The following is a 19,069-nucleotide window of genomic DNA, read 5'->3' as shown; positions in this document are numbered from 1 at the left end:
TTGAACAGTACATACTGTAGAACTCTTACAAAATAAGGCAAAAACTTTAAAAAGATAAGCAGCAGGTATCTTCCAAACTTACCGAAATCACACAACTTCAGGACATCATTGTGGCTTATTAAGAGATTCTCTGGCTTGATATCTGAAGTATCAGAGCAGGTGAAAAAATAAAAAAAGCAGATAATGTCTCTTAATTTTGGACTTTGTCAACAAGTATTATTTCATTATAACTTATTTAGAGATATTAATGCAATTATAAATGAAGCATTACAAGAGCAACTGCTGAAACAGCTTCCAGCGATTCAGTTTGTGAACAGGTAGAATTAATTTTCTGTCTTTTGAAGTCTTTTAAAGTGTTTCCCAACAAAATATGGAAACATAAAATGTGCTTACAGATATTCCTAGGCAGAAAAACAATACCCATATTTCATATTGAAAAATGAAAGAAAGGACTGATATTCAATTACCCAGTTAATCAATAATATAATGAGTATGTTGTGCTCAATATTATAATGACCATTTGATCACCTCTCGCAATTCGCTTAGAAAAAATATCTTTCCCAGTTTTAAGCCCTTTTTTCATTCCTACATTGTACACACAGTAATTTTTTCAAATTACATTTTGAAAATATTTTCAGAATCGGGTTGGTCTTAAATATAAAAACACATGATGTGAGAATTTTATGTTATTGAAATATTAATTAAAAATGTTAGCCTTGCAAAGTAACATAGCAAAAGACAATTTTATTGACTCAGGATAAAATACACAAAACTAGATAAAGTCATACATCAAGATATGTACTCTAAGTGCTTGAAGCTTAAGGAGAAAGTAAATACACAGAGCTGAAACTCAAGGAAGCTGGGAGGAACATCCTTAAGAAGTAAAACATGGAGAACCAAGTTTTAAGTTTTAGGTTATTTTTCTTCTATATTCTATTATCAGATTCAAAAATGAAATGACTGAGCACCATGAAATGTTTAAAAAAATCCTTTTTATTAGACAATATCTGTGCCTGCAGTTACAGTTTGCTGTGCTTATCACTTCCCAAAGACAGTGCACAGCAAACCTTTTATGTAAATGAATTTTGTTTGAAAATGATCTGGAGCCATACAGCAGACTTAAGACCCAGCCATATTTACATTTTTTTTTAAGCTGATATAAAGAAATTGCTTATATTTATGTTAAATGCAAATTACTTCAAGCTGTAATATGTTTCCCTTTAGAAAGGGTCTATCCCATGTGGAGAAGTACACACTTACCTCTATGAACAATATCATTCTTATGGCACCAATGAATTGCTTTAATTAGCTGGTAGATGTAGCTTTTCACTTTTTCTGGTGGAACTCCATTTGGCATTTCTTCTAGCAATTCAAGCATATTCTAAACATTTAAAAGACACAGTATTTAAAAGAGCTACACTCTAGCTGCTGGAAGATAACGTGCTTTCAGACTTCTGAAGCAACATATTCAGGCTACAGAGCTCAGCTATTGAAAATCAGTAGTTTAACATTCAGGGAGTGAATTTTCATCATAAGCATTCTTCTAGCTGCTTTCATTCTGGAGAAAACACTTGTGAAGACAATAATCCTAAAACGTGAACCACAAATATACTACAAGTCCTCAAAAGACTGTCATCAAACCATTTTCCTTAAAACACCTAAAAGGTCATTTAGTTACAAAATGCTGCTTAAACACAAACACCAGGTCAGCTGTGTGGCCATATAAAAAGTTCAGCAAATCAAAGCATTTTGTAGATATTCAACAATGCTTTAACATACTGTTCTCTTCAATAAGTTAGTTCTGCCACTTTGACACTGCAGGGCCATGATGAATCACCAACTGTATCTGTATATGGATGGGTATAAAACAACACAAGCCTCTTAGTGCAAATGAAGTAACAGATATAAAAATGTCTCACAGGGGCATAAATAGAAACCTAGAGAGTGTCCTATAGCTACAGATCAGCTGTAGTGATCTTGGACATCTTGGCACTACAGCAACTATGCCCACATCAACTATTTTGTGGATATAAATAGGAAAGAAAATGAACTCGCTGTTTATATTAGTACACTTCCTCTTTGAAAAAGAGTACTTAGAGTCCCATTATGTTAGCAAATGTCTCTAATTTTGCACAATTAGAAGCACAATGAAGTTGGTATGCTGATTTCTGAAATAATAGTGGGCAGCAGTAGCCCACTTTGCAGAGAGAAAAAAAGTCTTATTTACTGAACAGCAAAATAGGAGTATTTTGGCTATACTGCCTTACAGAACTAATTTAATTATGGATTTGAGCATTTGTAGATTTTTTATTAAAAGTGAATTTACCTTGTCTTTGACAAACACTTTCTTTAGCTGTACAGTAAAATTTTTGAGGTTTCTCTTTAAAGACGTTTTAATGAACAGTAAAGATTTTGGTGATATTTGAAAACATTTCTAAGTTTTGCAATTTGGAAATAAATACTGGAACTTATGTGCTTGAGTGTAAGTTTTCTTAAAACACACTTCACATCTGAGGAAAGGCATTTTCTTACAGGTATTAGTCTTACAAATACAAAACAAAATAATAGCATCAACACAGGAAGACTTAATCCTATATGAAGACATTGACTAAAGGGATGATGAATAAAGGAGATTAGACTAAATATGAATTTAAGTAATCTGGATTTCAGTATTGCGGAGTTAACATTCCCCAAAGGACACAAAGTGCTCATTACCAGTTAAACAAAAAATTAGTCTATTCCACCACATTTTATTTAATTCAACTCTCCCATCATCCAAAGAATACAGAAACATCCTGGTTTTCAAAGAAACTATGGATGACACTATTTAAGATATCAGAAAATAAGAAATGCTCATTTAATTCAAAGTTTAACTGAAATGAAAGATGAATATTAATACAGAAATGAGATTATGTACAAACTATACTATACATTTATCACAAAATTCTTTTATTCTGATGCAAAATACATTAGATATTGTAGCCTTGTGTTTTTACCAATATTAACCAGTTTTTAAATATATACCCCTTATCAGATCAATTAAATATCTTTTACTTATGCTGTTCTTTCAACCCACTTCTCCAGTCAGCTTATTACAGAAAATTAAATGTATGTTTTAAGTTGGTGTGTGATCAAAGACATTTCATGTGTTTGGAACACTTACAAGGAACATGGGTGAAACATGTCAAGCTTTGAATGTCAGATCCAAGTAACATCCACCACATTACAAGTTGTTGATCCGCTGGTGAAAATCAAAATTGATTTCTGCCAAATTGTGGGTTAATATAGGTCACCTCACATTATGTAGTCAAGTTATATGATAAAATAAGTTGTCAACTGGACGTAAAGGAGACAGCATTTAGAGTGAGGAATTTTTATGTGAGAGAAAATTGACAGAGGACTAGCACTCAGCTAGACTGCAACACTACACTGGTAGGAAATTAAATGAAAATTTCAACCAAAACAACAGTATTTCATGAAGGCTATAGACATATTTAAACCTGCATTTTGTTTTACTCTGTGTATCTGAATAGCATGCAACTATTTCCATGAAGAAATGCTAATTGGTTAGAATTCAGAGGGAAGGTCTACCTTCACCAGGAAGGTTGCAAAAACGAAAAAAGACCAATCTGTTCTAGGTTGTTTGTCCCTGGAAACAGATCAGGATGCTTGGCAGTAGTACGCAAATCTAAGGAAATTTTGGAATAGTTTCAAAATGAGGTCAGGATTGGAGTTAATGACAGTGGTCTTTGCCAAATCCCTCAAAGCAACTATTGATAGTGGCCTTGTTACAGAAATACACAAACAAATCCTATTTTTAACAGAGAAGGGTGGAGAAAATTAAAAGAGATTCCAAGGTCAAAAGTCTACGATCTTGTTTTGAAAGACTACATCAAAACTCATTACAAAACATAACACAGGACAGTGATGCAGCTTTACAATTAAACTGGATTAAAGAGTTCAGATGCAAATTTTTCTTCAAATCATATGTATATCAGTCTGCATAATTTTTAACATGTTGGTGTTCACAAACGGAAGATTTTTTTTTTTTAAAATACCAAGACATGTCCTAAAAACAAGAGTAATCAATATTGCCATCTCACAACAGATGACTAATTAAAACTCCTATCATATTAAAGTTTCTGCTTCTTCTCTTTAGAGATTAAGATAGCATAACTTTTAAAAATAATATTTCAATTTTAAAGACATTTTCAGTAAGCTGATGATTTAACTGTGGCAAGGTTACTACAAACTTTACTCACTTTTTCCACATATTCAAAAACTAAGTATAATTTTCCTCTTCTTCTGAAAGCTTCCTTCAGCTCCACAATGTTCTCCTGTTTCAAAGTGCGAAGCATTTTAAGCTCTCGTAAAGTGGTTTCTTTGACTTCTTCATTTTCTAGAGTGTAAAGTAAAAGTGACAATGTAAGATGATTAAAAAATGAAACAAATCCTCCAAGTAAAAAGCATTATAAAGATTGATTTTGAACCCCTGATTAAATTTTCTGGACATTACAGGGAAAAAAAAAAAGCTTATTTTTCAGTGTGGACTCCACTTCTGCAATGGAATACAGGTAAGTGATGACTGGGCTTATTATGCAACCCTCACAGATCTGCAGTAGAGAATGTAATAAGAAACAAATTTTTTGCATTTCTATCTTTTTTAATTATGAAGGGAACTAATATGCTTAAAAAAAAATTCATGTGTGTGTACACGCTCTACCTCACAAATACACATCACACACATAAACCACTGGGAAGGTTGTCCTCAGCAGAAACACTGGAATGCAAAGCTCATCTTGGAACAATACCAAAAAAATGTATTTGATTCTAAAATAATTTTCTTTTCCAAAAGCCATGACAAATTTTAAGACTGAAGCACAGTCCGTACATTCCCCACATGGCTTTCACAAGAAATTCAGCAATGCCAGTGTAGCAGCCACAGAAGGCAGTAGAGTAAGTATTGTTGCAACAAAGTCTTGAATCTAATTCAGAGGAGTCAAGAAATTTAACTGTTTCATCAATTAAATTTAATTTTAATTTAACTGCTTTTACAATTTAATTGTCTGAAAAGTGTTCAAGAAAGGAGGAGCACTTCACTAACATTTCATACACTGCTTGTCATTAAGGGGCTGTGAACTAACAAAAGGTTCTAAAGGATACCAGCAACCATATGTGAAGTAAACATGACTATATTATGTTTAATTTTTCATTTAGTAAAATGAAATCCATTAATTCAGTAAATTTGCTCATGCACACATAGAAGCTGTGTACTTAATCTCTTAGAACTGTTATCCTCAAAAGAGAGTTAGTAAATGGGAAATGTTTGCATAAATTCAAAGCTAAATCACATTTGCAGGTCATGTACTACAAAGACAGTTAGAGACAGAGGAAGAAACAAGGAAGAGAAATTGTTTTCCCAAGGCAAAAGGCAAGAAGACATTTGCAGGGGAGAGTGAATAATACTGGTCACGCAAATGCACTAATCATCATCAGAAGAGAGAGGGGAAAAATAAAAAATTGAAGTGCAGCAGGAGGGAAAAGGAAAACAAAATACTATAATCACAAATGTTTTGATTAAAAAAGATATAATTTAGAGCAATCTAAATCTTTTCATTTTTAAACTGAGTACTTCATGTTGGCTTGCATGAGCCTGATTGCATAATCTCATCTGTAACAAGAAAGTCACTTTCCAGTACATTTAGTATTCGTATGTCAAACAACGGCAAAAATTCAGTGAAACAAAAATGTCAATAGAAACAATTACAGTATATTCAAACTTCTAATGAACTACCATATTAACAAGACAGATGTGAAATGGGCTGAATCAAATCCATCAAAAGAACTTCTGTCGTATTTCCAGAAACTCGTAAACAACTAGCTACAAATCTGAAAAGCAGTCATCAGTCATGTAAACTGATATGATGTAATACCCTTGGAAAGCCAGACCTAATGGCAATGTTGTATTTTTTTGTTTTCATTTTTTGGTAGACAAGTTAATACAATAATCCTGTTTAGGGCTTAATACTGAGATTTACTTCCTAGGATCTGTACTGAATAACCACAGCAAGTTCCAAAAAGCAATTCTGAGATACTCTTGTGACCTGGTCAAGATGATCTTCTACATCCTTTACAGGAATTTAAAACAGATTTCCGAACAGCAGAGCTAAAACATTTATCAAATATACTCTTCAAGTCTGGGAAAATTACATGCCAAACAGAGATTGCACTGTGCAAAACAAGATGCAAATCAGACTTTTCTGTGTCTGACTGACTGAAAAATATGGTCCTTGTAACCAATATCACCTTCATGGACACCAGTAATCCTGTAGGATAGCAAAGAAGAAAGTTGGCTAAAAGAAAGTGGCTGTTGTTTCTTTAAACAACATTGCTAACTTTTGGCTAAAGCCTCGGTCCATGGCAAGCCACAGCAGCATCGCATCACACCAGGATGACCCCTCTCACACTTCATACTTCTGTTTGTGCAGATCTTTGAGGCTCAGGGCTGACTCGTGATGCACACAAGGTACACAGCTGCTCTCATGGCTGATTGCCAGCGCTGTCTGTGATAGGACATGGTGATTCCCAGTCCCCCGATAAGCGTGGGTCAGAGAGCCAGCCTTGTCTTTGGGTTTGTTACTGTTGGGTGAGGAATGCCTGTGGAGCACTCAGAATGATTTCCATATCCCTGCCTTCAACCTCCCTCTTTGTCAGCAACACTAATCCTTGCACAAATTGGCTCTTCCTCCCTCTCAGCAAACTCAGCAATGCTGCAGAGTACACAGGGTCTGCTGTGAAGGGGCAAAGAGTAAGTTTCCTGAGCAGACTGAAGCCCACTGAAGTGAGGACAGAGCTGCTGCCTCACCACCCAGCTCCCTCCACAGATCCTTGAGAGCTCCCAGATTTATCTTCCCGTGACTGAACTTCTCAACCACTTCTTTTAATCTCCTCCATTTACAACTTCATGTTACCCTGACATTAAGATCCCCTCTCACAGATGAAGGGTGTTAAAGCCCAAGGACTCTGCAAGTCACTATTACAAGAGGACTCTTTTACATTTTCTGGTCACATCTAGTCTCCAAGTGGTAGATCTTACTACCATGTACAGCACCACAGTCTCATCCATATTAAGACAGATGCATCAAGAAAGAAAGGTAGTTAGCTAATTAGAGTGTATAATGCAGTTTCTAGGAAAGCATGAAAGATCAAGTGCCTTGAATATTTACAGAGCTAATAAATAATTTTCTTTTTAAAATCATATCTTGCTTTATGAGATTTCTCATTTTAATGGAACAGATATTAACAACGCAGTTACTGACATTAAAGATCATGCAGCAGAAAAGATTACCTTCACTGTCTTTGAATTTCTTGATAGCCACAATTTCATGTGTCTCCTGTAAAATAAAAGCAAAGAAATTAAAATGAGCAAGATTTGTTGGGCATTTTCTCTTGCCTTTTTCCCTCCCTAAGCATCAGAGGAAGAAAAAAACAAGCATCCAAAAAGAATTTCACACTCCAGAAAGTTAATTGGAAACCTGGTAAATACCTTGGCGACCAGGCCAAGTGCAATAGAAACCCACACATAGCAGATATGTCACAATTAGGATCCCCAGTACAAAAGCAACAGAGTTAAATGCCAAAAGTTCATATTTAAACACCTTGTAATATATACCAGTGAAATTTTCAGAAGTGTTTTTCTGTGACTCTTGTTTCTTAGTTATTCTGAAACTCTAGCAATCTTTTATCCAATCACAGTATGAATATGGGTGCTTATCCTTATGAGGTGAACTGAAAATACTGTGCCAGTATGTGGCTAAGGCTTATAGCGAGACCTGTGATTTTGGCTGCCAAAAGTTTTTGGGCTTCAAAATTCAAACATCCACAAAGAACACAGTATTAGGAAAGTAGTTTCTCTGTGCCTCCTATTAAAAATTTGTCACCTTAAGGGAAACCTATCCAAAATGGGAATCAGTTATTGCATTTGGCAGTGTTCAACCATGCTTACTGTAGAGTCATAAGTGATAACTGCCTAATGCCCGCCTGACCCGCCTCTGCATTCCTCTAGCATTCTCTACTCACCAAATCACAGCCAGATTTTTCTCTTAAGTTTCTCTCTTGTTGTTTGAGCAGGAATGCATTTAACACATGGACAAAACATAGCCAGCACACATAGCCTAGTTCAGATCTGTTCACACCATGAGGCAGCAACTGAACTTCAGCAACAGGATGTGGAGGAAGCCTTAAAGTCACAGGGTAAGGGCTTGGGGGCACGCAGGCAGAAGGCTACCTGAGTACTTGATGACCTAGATGTACCTTACACACCTTTACCAAACATCACAGTTTTAAAAACACAAACAGCAATAACCCACCATTAATAGCATACAAAGACCAGACTGGAGAACAGCAATAAAAATGAAGGCAGTCTGGAATATCTGAAGAGAGGTGCATAACAAATTATTGAGTAACACAAACATTTAATCCATTTTTAATTTTAAATTATTGTAACACATGCACCTGTAAAATACCTGATCCCAGTTAAAATAAAAGCACCTGGAAAGAATGCTCAAAAATAAACTGAAAAAACTACTTTATTAATTGTGTCTCTACCACTGAGTTACAGTATTGTTATATTAATTAATTTTAATTCTAGTAAAAATAGTAATAGTTACTAGGACTGAAGGAACATTAAGAGAGAGAGTAAATTTAGTTTGACCTCTGGTACCTACTGGTAGGTGCTCTAGCTCATTAAGCCACTGAAAGATCTTTCAGAAAAGGAACACTGTCGGTGCCCTCAAAAACCTCTGCTGACTAATATGCATTTATTTATGTTTAGACAGCATGGATACACAACTTTGCAATTTATCCATTAGTATTACATGCCTATTTCACACGAGGTAAAAGAAAAATTTCTAGATGTTTCAACTACCACAAAAAAGCTGTGTTTTTATTCTCAAAGTAATTACTAAGTACACTGAAAGAAATACAGGAGTTGAAACATGTATCCTCAGACAGCAATTCTGATTCATTTAAGAAAACTACTTCACATGGTCTCTCTCCCATATCCTGATGTTTACAGTGAATGTGATTACTTTGGAAGCTTTAAAAGCCCTTGGATCAAGGTCTTTCAAAGACTTGGGTAAGACGTGCTATCAAACATCCTAGAGGATTCCAACTATTTATAGTACAGTAATTTCACGAATACAAGCCGCACTGAGTATAAGCCGCATCTCTGGGTGTTGGCAAACATTTCATTTTTTGTCCATAAATAAGCCGCACCCGAGTACAAGCCGCTCTGTCGTTCGCAGCGAGGACCTGCGTGCAACAAAGTTGCCAATTAGTAACAGAACGGCGGCAGGGCGGGGTTTACTGGTTCTGCTCAGGCTGTGCAGGCTCGGCCCGCTCGGGGCTGCCGACGGGGCCAGGTGGCCCAGTTTGGCGCTGCCGCTCGGGGCCGGCCGCCGCTGCCCCTGGGCTCGGTCACCACGGCCCGGCGCTGCCCCGTGGTGGCAGGCAGGGACGGAGCACCCCCGCTCCCACGGCAGCGGCGGTGGGCAGGGACGGAGCTTCCCCGCTCCTGCCGCAGCGCCGGCGGGCCGGGATGGAGCCTGCCTGCTCCTGCCACGCCGGGCAGGGTCAGGAGCCCTCCGCTTACCCCATGGGCTGCGGGGAAGGCAGCACGGGGCCCCCCCGTCTCTCCCCCGGGCTGCGGGAGAGGAGGGAAGGAGAGAGCTCTCCCGCCTCTCTCCCCGCCCCCCGTGCTGCCTGCAGGGAGCCAGGCTCCACCCGTGGCACAAGAGTAGCAATTTGTAACAATCGTGAAATGCCGGCTTTTACTGGCAAGTTGCTCGACTCGGCACTTCGGTTTCCACTTCTGGGGTTGGAAATGTCAGAAAATTATTCACATATTAGCCGCTCCTGAGTATTAGCCGCATTACCGGTTTGGGAGTAAAATTTTAGTCAAAATAATGCGGCTTGTATTCGTGAAACTACTGTACTTAAAGCATGAGTGGTTCTAGGAATAACAGAACAGAAAGACCTCAGGAACCCACTTAGGGATAAAGAAGTTACTCAAAGAGTTCAAAAAATATAACATTTAAGAAATTTTCATTTAAATAGATTTGACACTTGTATTATTTCATTAAACCAATGAAATTATTAATGTCATAAGCAATTAAGAAGTTGTACATGACACTTTCCCTGTCTTTGAAAAAACCCAATAAATATTATTTAAATAACCTGAAGTGAAATAACAGCAAAATGAGACTAGGCAATTCGTGTTTTAAGGAGATGCCCTAGTAACATTATGTTCCATCTTAACAAGGAACTTTCTTGTCTAGGTTTCTTGGAGAATCTCATCCTTTTAAATTATATTCCCTAGGAATGTGCTACTGGTGAAGCAGTCAAGCCAAGGTTAACCTGGATACAAGGACACTGAAGATTACTACCCACAGATTTTTAAATACACTCACTGCACCTGCTTGACAAAAAGTCAGTAACATGCCTATGATGCAGAACACCTCCAAAAGAGCTGGGGTGTCCATCTGACAGAAGAGAAAATTGCAGCCAAGTGGACATTTCTCAGTTCTTGCTCACATGCTTTAAAACAAATAAATGGTTTACATGAAGTGATATAAAAAATAGTCACTCATAATTTTAAACTAGTTTCAAATGAAAGAACCCATCTGAAATGCCTGGTTCCTCTATTTCCATTACTACTACTAATTTTGAACTAGATGTCTGGTTTCCACCAAATTTTAAAAAGAAAGGCTAGTTATAAAAAAGAGGAAATTTCCAAGAAAAGGTCTCAAATTTGTCATCTGCATACAGAATATCCTTCCTTGGGGGAAAGAAGCAGCAAGAACTCAGTTTCCTGTACCCTGTGTGTGTGATGCTGCAGGTCAGCAGCACATGAAGACTGTGTAATGCAATCAGCCATTGCACATAATTTTCATTAACGTAAACTAATACAGAACTGAAAATAAATAATGGAATAAATATTCGAATGAATTTTTTTATATGGATGAATGCAGCAAGCATATAATAGAGGTGGCAAAAATGATCTTCCTGAATCAGGAGAGACACAGGCTAAACCTGCAGTTTCAAACAAGTATTGACAGGGACTTGGTGCAAAGCAGTCACCATATTGCTGAGCCCTGAGAAGATGGACAGAACACAGGATACAAAGAAAAGCGGAGCTTTGAGGAATGAAGAAATTCAATAGTGATAATTCAGACTTCTGGGCAAATCTGAAAGGTTATTTACAGATTGAATTTAGACATTGTTACTTAAAAGTCTACTTAAAAGACACCTGGGAGATTTGAGCTCTTCTGTGGATCTGGTTTTCTGCTCTTCAAAAAAGGTTGAATTGGAATTCAAAAAAATACAACTGTCATTCACTAAACGTGAATTTTTTTGAATTTCAAGGGGTGAATTTTCAAAATTGTACTGTGAAACAACATAACAGTACTGAAAACAATGTTTAGCTTGATTGTGGAAACCTATCTATAAAGTAGCTTAGTATCCAACTCCTAGCATGACAATTATCATTGACAAGTAAATGTATCACCTAGGCAGATAAGCTGTTACTAGTTAATTCAGTGTTTGACTTCAGAGAATGTCAAGGAAAGAAAAAACACATAATCCTTTCTGGTCTCCACTACTTACTACTACCACCTTGTATCACAAAGTAGGAAAATTTGAGTTTGCTTAGCTGCAATTTTGCTTCACTCAGCTACATTTATTACTAAGCACCTCATTACCATGTTCTAATAAAAGAATTATGGCCTCAATATTTGACTTTACAACAACAGCAAATTTACAAATGCAGAAGTCAAATCTCTCTTAACACTGTCATTACCTCTGATTATTGAGCATATATATATATATATATTATAAACATTCTATGCTATAAAGTGATAAGAAGAACACAGTTTTACAATTGAACATATCACAAGAGATGCATATTATTGAAAAGACTGTGTAAAAGTTAAGGATACACAGAAACTGGTTATTCAGACTACATGATTACATGTGTCTAACATGGGGCAAAATATGTTTCTTCACATACAAACCTGCAAATATCTTTTAATAAGGCTAAGACAAAAATTCATGTTCTATTTCCTTCACATGTAAATATAGAGATAGAGAGGAGGAAGGAGAAACCTGTTCATGGGAAAAGGGTACCTTCAGCCCTGGAGAGAACAATCACTTCATATTAGGGTTCAGTCCTTTCCTTTACCTCAAAATATGTGTGGGAATTGCCTCTGGAGAAAACACATGCTTTACTGTCTGCCCATTTAACCACAGATGAGAGTACGGCTATGAGAGCTGAGCATTTTCCCTGCTGTGCTCCCTGCCACCCACGAGTTTCTCTCTGAGGTTTCCTCACAAGACTGTCATAGCTGGTGTTTCCTGCCACCACTATCAAGCTAGAAGTGCTCCTAACTCAAAACCACTTAATTTTATCTAATTTAAAGGACAGAGGTTCCTATTTTCCCACTGTCTCTACAAAATTTATAAGGCAGAAGTCACTTCTATTATATGTAATTATATATGGCACAAGACACAAGTGTCAGAACAGCAAAGTAGTGTATCTCTGTTGTTTTCTTGAAAGATCTTTGATGGGACTACTCAAGGAAAAAGATGCTGTTTAGCATAAATCAAGATCTTAGAACTACAGTTATTATTGTCTGGAAAGAGAAAACATATCCTATTCTTGAAAATGTCATGTTACAAAAAAAAAAAAATCTTTAAAAATGTTTGTCCTTATTTTATTTCAAAGATTTCTGTTAGGACTTTTCTTCCTTTTTCTTTTGCATACCATGGAAAATCTGACACAAAGCACAGGCACACAACAAGATTCTTGAAAAACAGGTAAGATTCCAACATTCTGAAAATTACATCATTCACCTCTAATTTTACTGCCTCACCCTGTGTGAGTACAAGAATTTCTCAAACATGGCATTTTTAAGCAACTGAAAGAACAAATGTTTACAAATATCAATAAATGTGAGCAGAGACAGCAGTGGTCAACACTGAGCATCGCCCATGCACAAGCAGCATATTGCTGCCTTTACTCAGGGGGTGCTGCTCAAACACTATTTAGTACATCCCATCAGGGTTTTACACTGATATATTAAGTGAAACAATAAAATATGATATGGCATGTCCTGTGGTTGGCTCATAATTTCTATCTGTACAAGTGTGAGGTTGTTCAGGCCCAAACTCAACTTGCGTTAGAAAAAGTTAAATTAATCACATTCTCTACTGACAGAGAACATTTACATGTCATAAAAATTATTTAGAAGTAAGCAATAACCTGGTTTGATCCTCATTGATCCATTATTACAAAGACACACATTTTTAAAAAAATCAACAAAATTCAGCCAAACATATCCAATGGTTAATATCTTTTCAGAACAAAGTAATACAGTTTTACTTTGACTTGCATAAACATTAATATGTTCAACAACATTAAAGTATTTAGAACAGATTTTTCAATTATCTTGATTCTAGCAAAATCACAGAATATTAAGCAGTCAGATGCAAGGTAACAAAAGCCCAGAAAACCATTACAAGATGGTAAAGCATTTTCATGAGTTGCCTAAAAAAACCCAAACCCCAACCACATAATTTTTCAAGTTTACTCTCAGAACAAGAACATAGCATTTTAGTCAGATCAAAGTATCATAAATGTGACATTTTTAATTACAAAAGTTTTTAAACTAAGCCAAGCAATGAATGTTCTGAGAGGTCACAGGGGTTGTTGCCTGTAATTACATCAGGTGCTTAATTCATTGCCCAGACACTGTCTTGACTCCATTTCCATGCTGCCTTAAAACACTACTGCCTTTAGACAGTACCAGGACCCGAACACAGATTCCTGCTGTCTCAACACTTCTGATATTACATGCTGGCAATTTTGCTGACAATTGTTTTCAAAATCTAGTGGAGTACCTTAAAATATTCTCTATAAAGAGAAATGTGCAAGATGATGTAATTTCTTTTTTCAAACAGTTTGACAATGTAAAGTCACCGTGTCTTCTTCTACAGCTAAAAAACTTTGGAGAATGTCCCTCAAGAGATGCCTCACTCTTTTGACCTTATATTTCTCCCTTGAGAAAACTGTAATTCTTCTGTTTATCAGCTAAAACCCCCACACTTAGTTTATCCAAGCAATATAAGTCTTAGCATAGGAGAACTTCCAGGAAATTACTAACTAATCTAAAAGTCCCATTTATTTTTAGGAAGAGAGAGTCTTTGGTAAATAACGACAGAACAGTATGTCTGAGTTATCACAATGCCTTTATGTACTGATAAATTGCTTAGAATTTTTCCAACACATATATGTTAGAGTTTACTTGAGAAGAAGCACCTAGAGTGAATCACCACAAATCAATTTTTTATCTCTTGAAAGCAGAATGTTATTTACTAACCATCTAAGTGCAGGGGAAGACTCCTGATGGAGCAAAGAATTCTATATTTGATGTGCCATTTTAGAGAAGATGGTCACACTCTCTCCTGAGAAAGAACAAGAGGACTAGGGAAAGCTTAAACCACTCAAAGATTTCCATGGGGAACAGCCATATAAGCTCAGCTATTCCAGTGGGGAAAGAAGCACAAGTAAAGGCTGAAACCTTGAGCTACATGTTTGACAGAAAATTACCAGTAACTGCAGGTAACGATGCAAACAGACTTTTTTTATAAAAATGCATGCAGATTACAACAGTTTCTGTGATTTCTTCATCTATGTCCTTCAGAAACACTTGCAACAACTTCACTGTTTGTTCAGATGTCACCAGCAAATGCTTGCATTACCAATCTTGCTTATTTGTTTTAAATCAAGTGTAGGATAAGGGAGTCATAAACAGCAGGTATTTCACATCCAATTATTAGATGAATCCATAAGCCAAATGAGTGGTCCATCTGTGTCCATGGACTCCCAGACTGGAGCTCCAGCCCCAGCGGCAGGCTCAGTGACAATGTTGCTGATGCCAGGGACTCTTCAGACTGCAGGAAGTTTACAGGCTCACAGGACAGTTCTGCTGATTTTGAATGTCCCCTTTTCTAGGGATATTCTGAATAGTCTTCAAGGCATTCAAAATCCACCAGGATAAGATTTGGAGCATGCATTTTACATTCTTCAACAACTTGCAGTCTACTATTTTAGGGTGTAAACAGCATGAAAAGAACACTTGAAAGAAAGTGAACCCACTCAGTATTTTCTAACTAACTGTTGGGCTGATGATAGTGGTTAGCATCAAAACTTCCATTGTTCCAAGAAGATTTTTCACATTTATTCACAATTTTCTCCAAGCAAGAAAGTAAATATGCATCTCCAAAGAATGTGTACAATAACATAATGTAAAGGATCTGGAATAAAAAACAGCTTTAACACATTAAATGTAGCTATTCTAGCTTTTCATTATAAACTAGTACTATTGTAGCAATTTTTAAAATAATCTGTTTCACTTCATTCTGTTGTAGCACTAATCCATACAATTTTACAATTTGACAGTATTGTTTAATCCAAGTCATGGATGTAAAACAGAAACCAAATTCAGCAAATGTCTATAAAATCCTTCTGATGCTGAAATGTCAGCAATAGTAATTTCAGTTTCAAACCTCAGTCTTCTTCCAGTTCTATTTGTTCGGGTTTTTTTTTTTTTGTCTGTTAACACTTGAAATTGTGAAAATGAATTACAGTAATTTCACGAATATAAGCCGCAGTAATTAGACAAAAATTTTGGTGGAAACCCGGAAGTGTGGCTAATATTTGGGTGCGGCTAATCTATGAACAAAAATGTGATATCTGCCCTTACCTAGTATCATACCAGTCCAGTCCCGAGCCGAAACAGTTTGAAATCCATGGTTTCCCATTGTTCCGACGATGAACCAATCAGAGGACAGCTTATTGCCTGCCTGTGGATGGCGGCGTTACTGAGGGACGGGGGTTGTTATCGGGGTGAGTTACCTCGGCAGTTCGATAAAAGTGTGTGATATTTCTCTGTACTTTTTAAAGTGTTTTCAGTCTTGTGCGGCTATGGGGCTGGCTGGGCTCGCAGGGAGAGGGCTGGGGGAGCCGCTCAGCCCGCAGGGAGAGGGGTAGAACGGCCACTCGGCTCGCAGGGAGAGGGCTACAACGGCCGCTCGCCCCGCGGGGCTGCGAGGGCTACAACGGCCGCTCGCCCACGGGGCTGCGAGGGCTACAACGGCCGCTCGCCCACGGGGCTGCGAGGGCTACAACGGGCGCTCCCCCCGCGGGCCGCGAGAGCTACAACGGCCGCTCGCCCCGCGGGGCTGCAAGGGCTAAAACGGCCGCTCGCCCCGCGGGCCGCGAGGGCTACAACGGCCGCTCGCCCCGCGGGGCTGCAAGGGCTAAAACGGCCGCTCCCCCCGCAGGGCTGCGAGGGCCAGAGCGGCCGCTCCTGTGCCAGCATGGAGATGTGGTTCCGCTCGGAGCTCAGCTGCCTGCCCGCGTGGCTGAGCGGCTGTTTAAAGGCAACGCGGATCCATTGGGAATGCTCGCAAAATGACCACACTATTGTTCCTGTCTTTTTCGGATTGTAAATAAAGGGTGTGTCTTTTTTCACTTGGAAACAATGTTTCCGAGGTCGGCAGTAAGCCAGTAAGCCCCGGCGATTCTGCGATTGTGTTACTAAATGACGACTTTGTGAAAGTTCGCAGCGAACTAAAGTGCGGCTAATATTCCAGGTGCGGCTTATTTATTGACAAAGACATCAATGTTGCCAACACACCGGATATGCGGCTTATACTCCGTGCGGCTTGTATTCGTGAATTTACTGTATGCTTTTTATAAATAGCATAATATTGCATTGGCAGATACCAGCATTATTTAATTACTTTTTATAGCATAATCTTGACAGTTGTAGTACAAGTGATAACAAAGTAGAAAATATAGAAAGGCATACTGTACTACTTCCATGGCTTCCTTTAAGATATCACTAACTCTATAAATTCAGAAGTCAACAAGACATTCATAATTACACTGTATTTCCTAATTTTTGTGTTATTATAATGCAATGCTCCTTTCCTGGGCACCTTGTAACTCAAGACTAGGTAGAACTTACTAGAAAACAGTTACTTTGCTTGGTTGGCTGTTTTTGAAAAAACTTTATCAGTGCCAAAGTCCTCAGTGTTGTTATCCTAAGTCTCAGAGACAAAATAGTTCCAGCATGACTGGCTGAACTTCTGAAGTTTATCACATCTCAAGCTTTAGTTTTGAAATCTTTATTTCTGCAGTGGGTACAATTTATTTTTGATCTGGTACTTTCACGTTTTTAGTTTTTGGGGGTTCATTTTTTCTCATCAACAATTTGACAGGCATTTCCTTTAAATTGTAAAGCAAGACCTACTGTGAACCAAAGGCAAACTTGTCAAGCAGGTTCCTGAGGCTGAAACTCTTCAGATGGAATTCAGTTTCAGATTAAGACATCCATATTCAGATCCCTGTATGTGAGCTGTGTGTTCAAACTTCTAAGAGCTCTGTATTGATCAGTCACTCGAGCCATGATTCAGTACCATTTAAGATTGCTGAGGTAGGTACTACAACACTCACACGGGATTGTCACTGAGGCCTTCAGAGTTGCCTCCCCTGAAATCTCCACCTATCAGTTTTCTGAATACTCTCTATTCAAGGTCTGTCCTTTCTAACATTTTCTCCTCAATATGATCTTGAACCCCACTATTTTGCAAACAAATTAGCCAGTTATTCTAACAATCTTTTCATCACCTGCATCAAGACATTTTCCCTGATAACCTACAGAAATCTTGAACTGCAGACTTTCCACCCACGGCCTGTCCAGAAAATGTAAGGGAAGTTAAAGTGGTCCCTGAAAACAAGAGTCAGAATTCCCCTTCTGAAAAACAAGTGTTTCAGAAACATCATCAGCTGTGTAAAGAAGGCTTTGTCCATTTGTTCACTTTGATCAGGTGGTCTGCAACAAAGATCCAGTATGGCACAGTTTCTGGTCTCACCTCTAACTCTGAATCACAGGGTCTCAACCACACTGTCATCCATCTGCTATGATCTACTCTTCCCTTAAGAATGGGCCATCATACCATCCCAGAAAATACCACCATCTATCTGAGACACTCTTTCTCACAAAGGGAAACTTCACTCCTCTTTCTTTTGAGCCCATCTTTTCTGAAATGTCTGTGTTCATCCATCCATCATAAAGTACTCATTAATTAATTGTATGTTAGCAGTTTTTATATACCAACTAAATTTTTGTCTTAGTGTGCAAGCTACAAAGGAATTTCTCAAACTTAGTTTACTTGGCTGAACACTAGAATATTAGAAAAAAGATTGTCTCAGTGCTGAAAGAAAAACACCTAAACACAGCAGCAGCTACTGTCATTTCCATGCTGCAGAAGTAGAGAGAAGGTTTGCCCTTACTTTAACACCTCTCATGTGAAAATGGCAGCACAATGGTGAGCTCTCCACATCTGGAGGAAAGTCTAAGCTACAATGGTTTTCCTGTCTAGAATCCCAAAAATGAGAACTTTTATATTTAGTGCCTCCAATTAAAAAAAAAAAAAAAAATTAAACTGAAAACTTTTCCTCTTCCCATTTTGGACAGACAAAATAGTGTAACACTGTAATACTGTCTTCTTTGTGCAATATGGTATGCAAAAGGTGTTAGCTAATGTACCCATCACATTCTGTATTCTGGTGTCAGCTCATTGTTAGGTTCCATAGCTCATTGGCTATAGAACATTTCAGAGATGTCTGAATTAACCCCAAGAATCTGTCATTCCCTTTCACTTATTCTAGATCTTTAATGAGAATATTTTTTGTATTGTTCTCCAGGGAAGGATAAATTTGAACAGGAAATGCCACCTGTATTTTCAAGCCTCAGTTCACATTAGACAACAGTATTACAGAAAGAAAACAAGATCTTCCTCTGCCCCTAATGATTTTGTGGAATTTAGAAGGCATCTTTTCGCTCTCTAGGTCTTCTTCATCAAGAAATATTTTTGGTGACATTATGCTCTTATCAAAGAAAACAAAATTTTAGAAATTTTTTCCTATCTGTATATTGATGTG

At 37.7% G+C, this 19,069-nt stretch overlaps 1 protein-coding gene across 3 annotated transcripts in view; it reads right to left on the bottom strand.

Annotated features, from left to right (window-relative positions):
- Positions 1-19,069, bottom strand: part of CDKL5 (cyclin dependent kinase like 5) — a 137,032-nt gene that overhangs the window by 50,045 nt on the left and 67,918 nt on the right. For all 3 annotated transcript variants that reach the window (XM_033052806.2, XM_033052808.2, XM_033052807.2), the window contains exons 4-7: positions 7,349-7,394; positions 4,263-4,399; positions 1,261-1,381; positions 83-142 (exon numbers count right to left, since the gene is read on the bottom strand). In XM_033052806.2, the coding sequence (XP_032908697.1) occupies positions 83-142; positions 1,261-1,381; positions 4,263-4,399; positions 7,349-7,394 (364 nt within the window). The remainder of the gene's footprint in view (positions 1-82; positions 143-1,260; positions 1,382-4,262; positions 4,400-7,348; positions 7,395-19,069) is intronic.

This window comes from Catharus ustulatus, chromosome 2, assembly GCF_009819885.2.
Source record: "Catharus ustulatus isolate bCatUst1 chromosome 2, bCatUst1.pri.v2, whole genome shotgun sequence".
In the NCBI taxonomy this organism is placed as follows: Eukaryota; Metazoa; Chordata; class Aves; order Passeriformes; family Turdidae; genus Catharus; species Catharus ustulatus.
The sequence above is the reverse complement of the archived record's forward strand: the minus strand, read 5'-3'. Positions and strand labels throughout refer to the sequence as shown.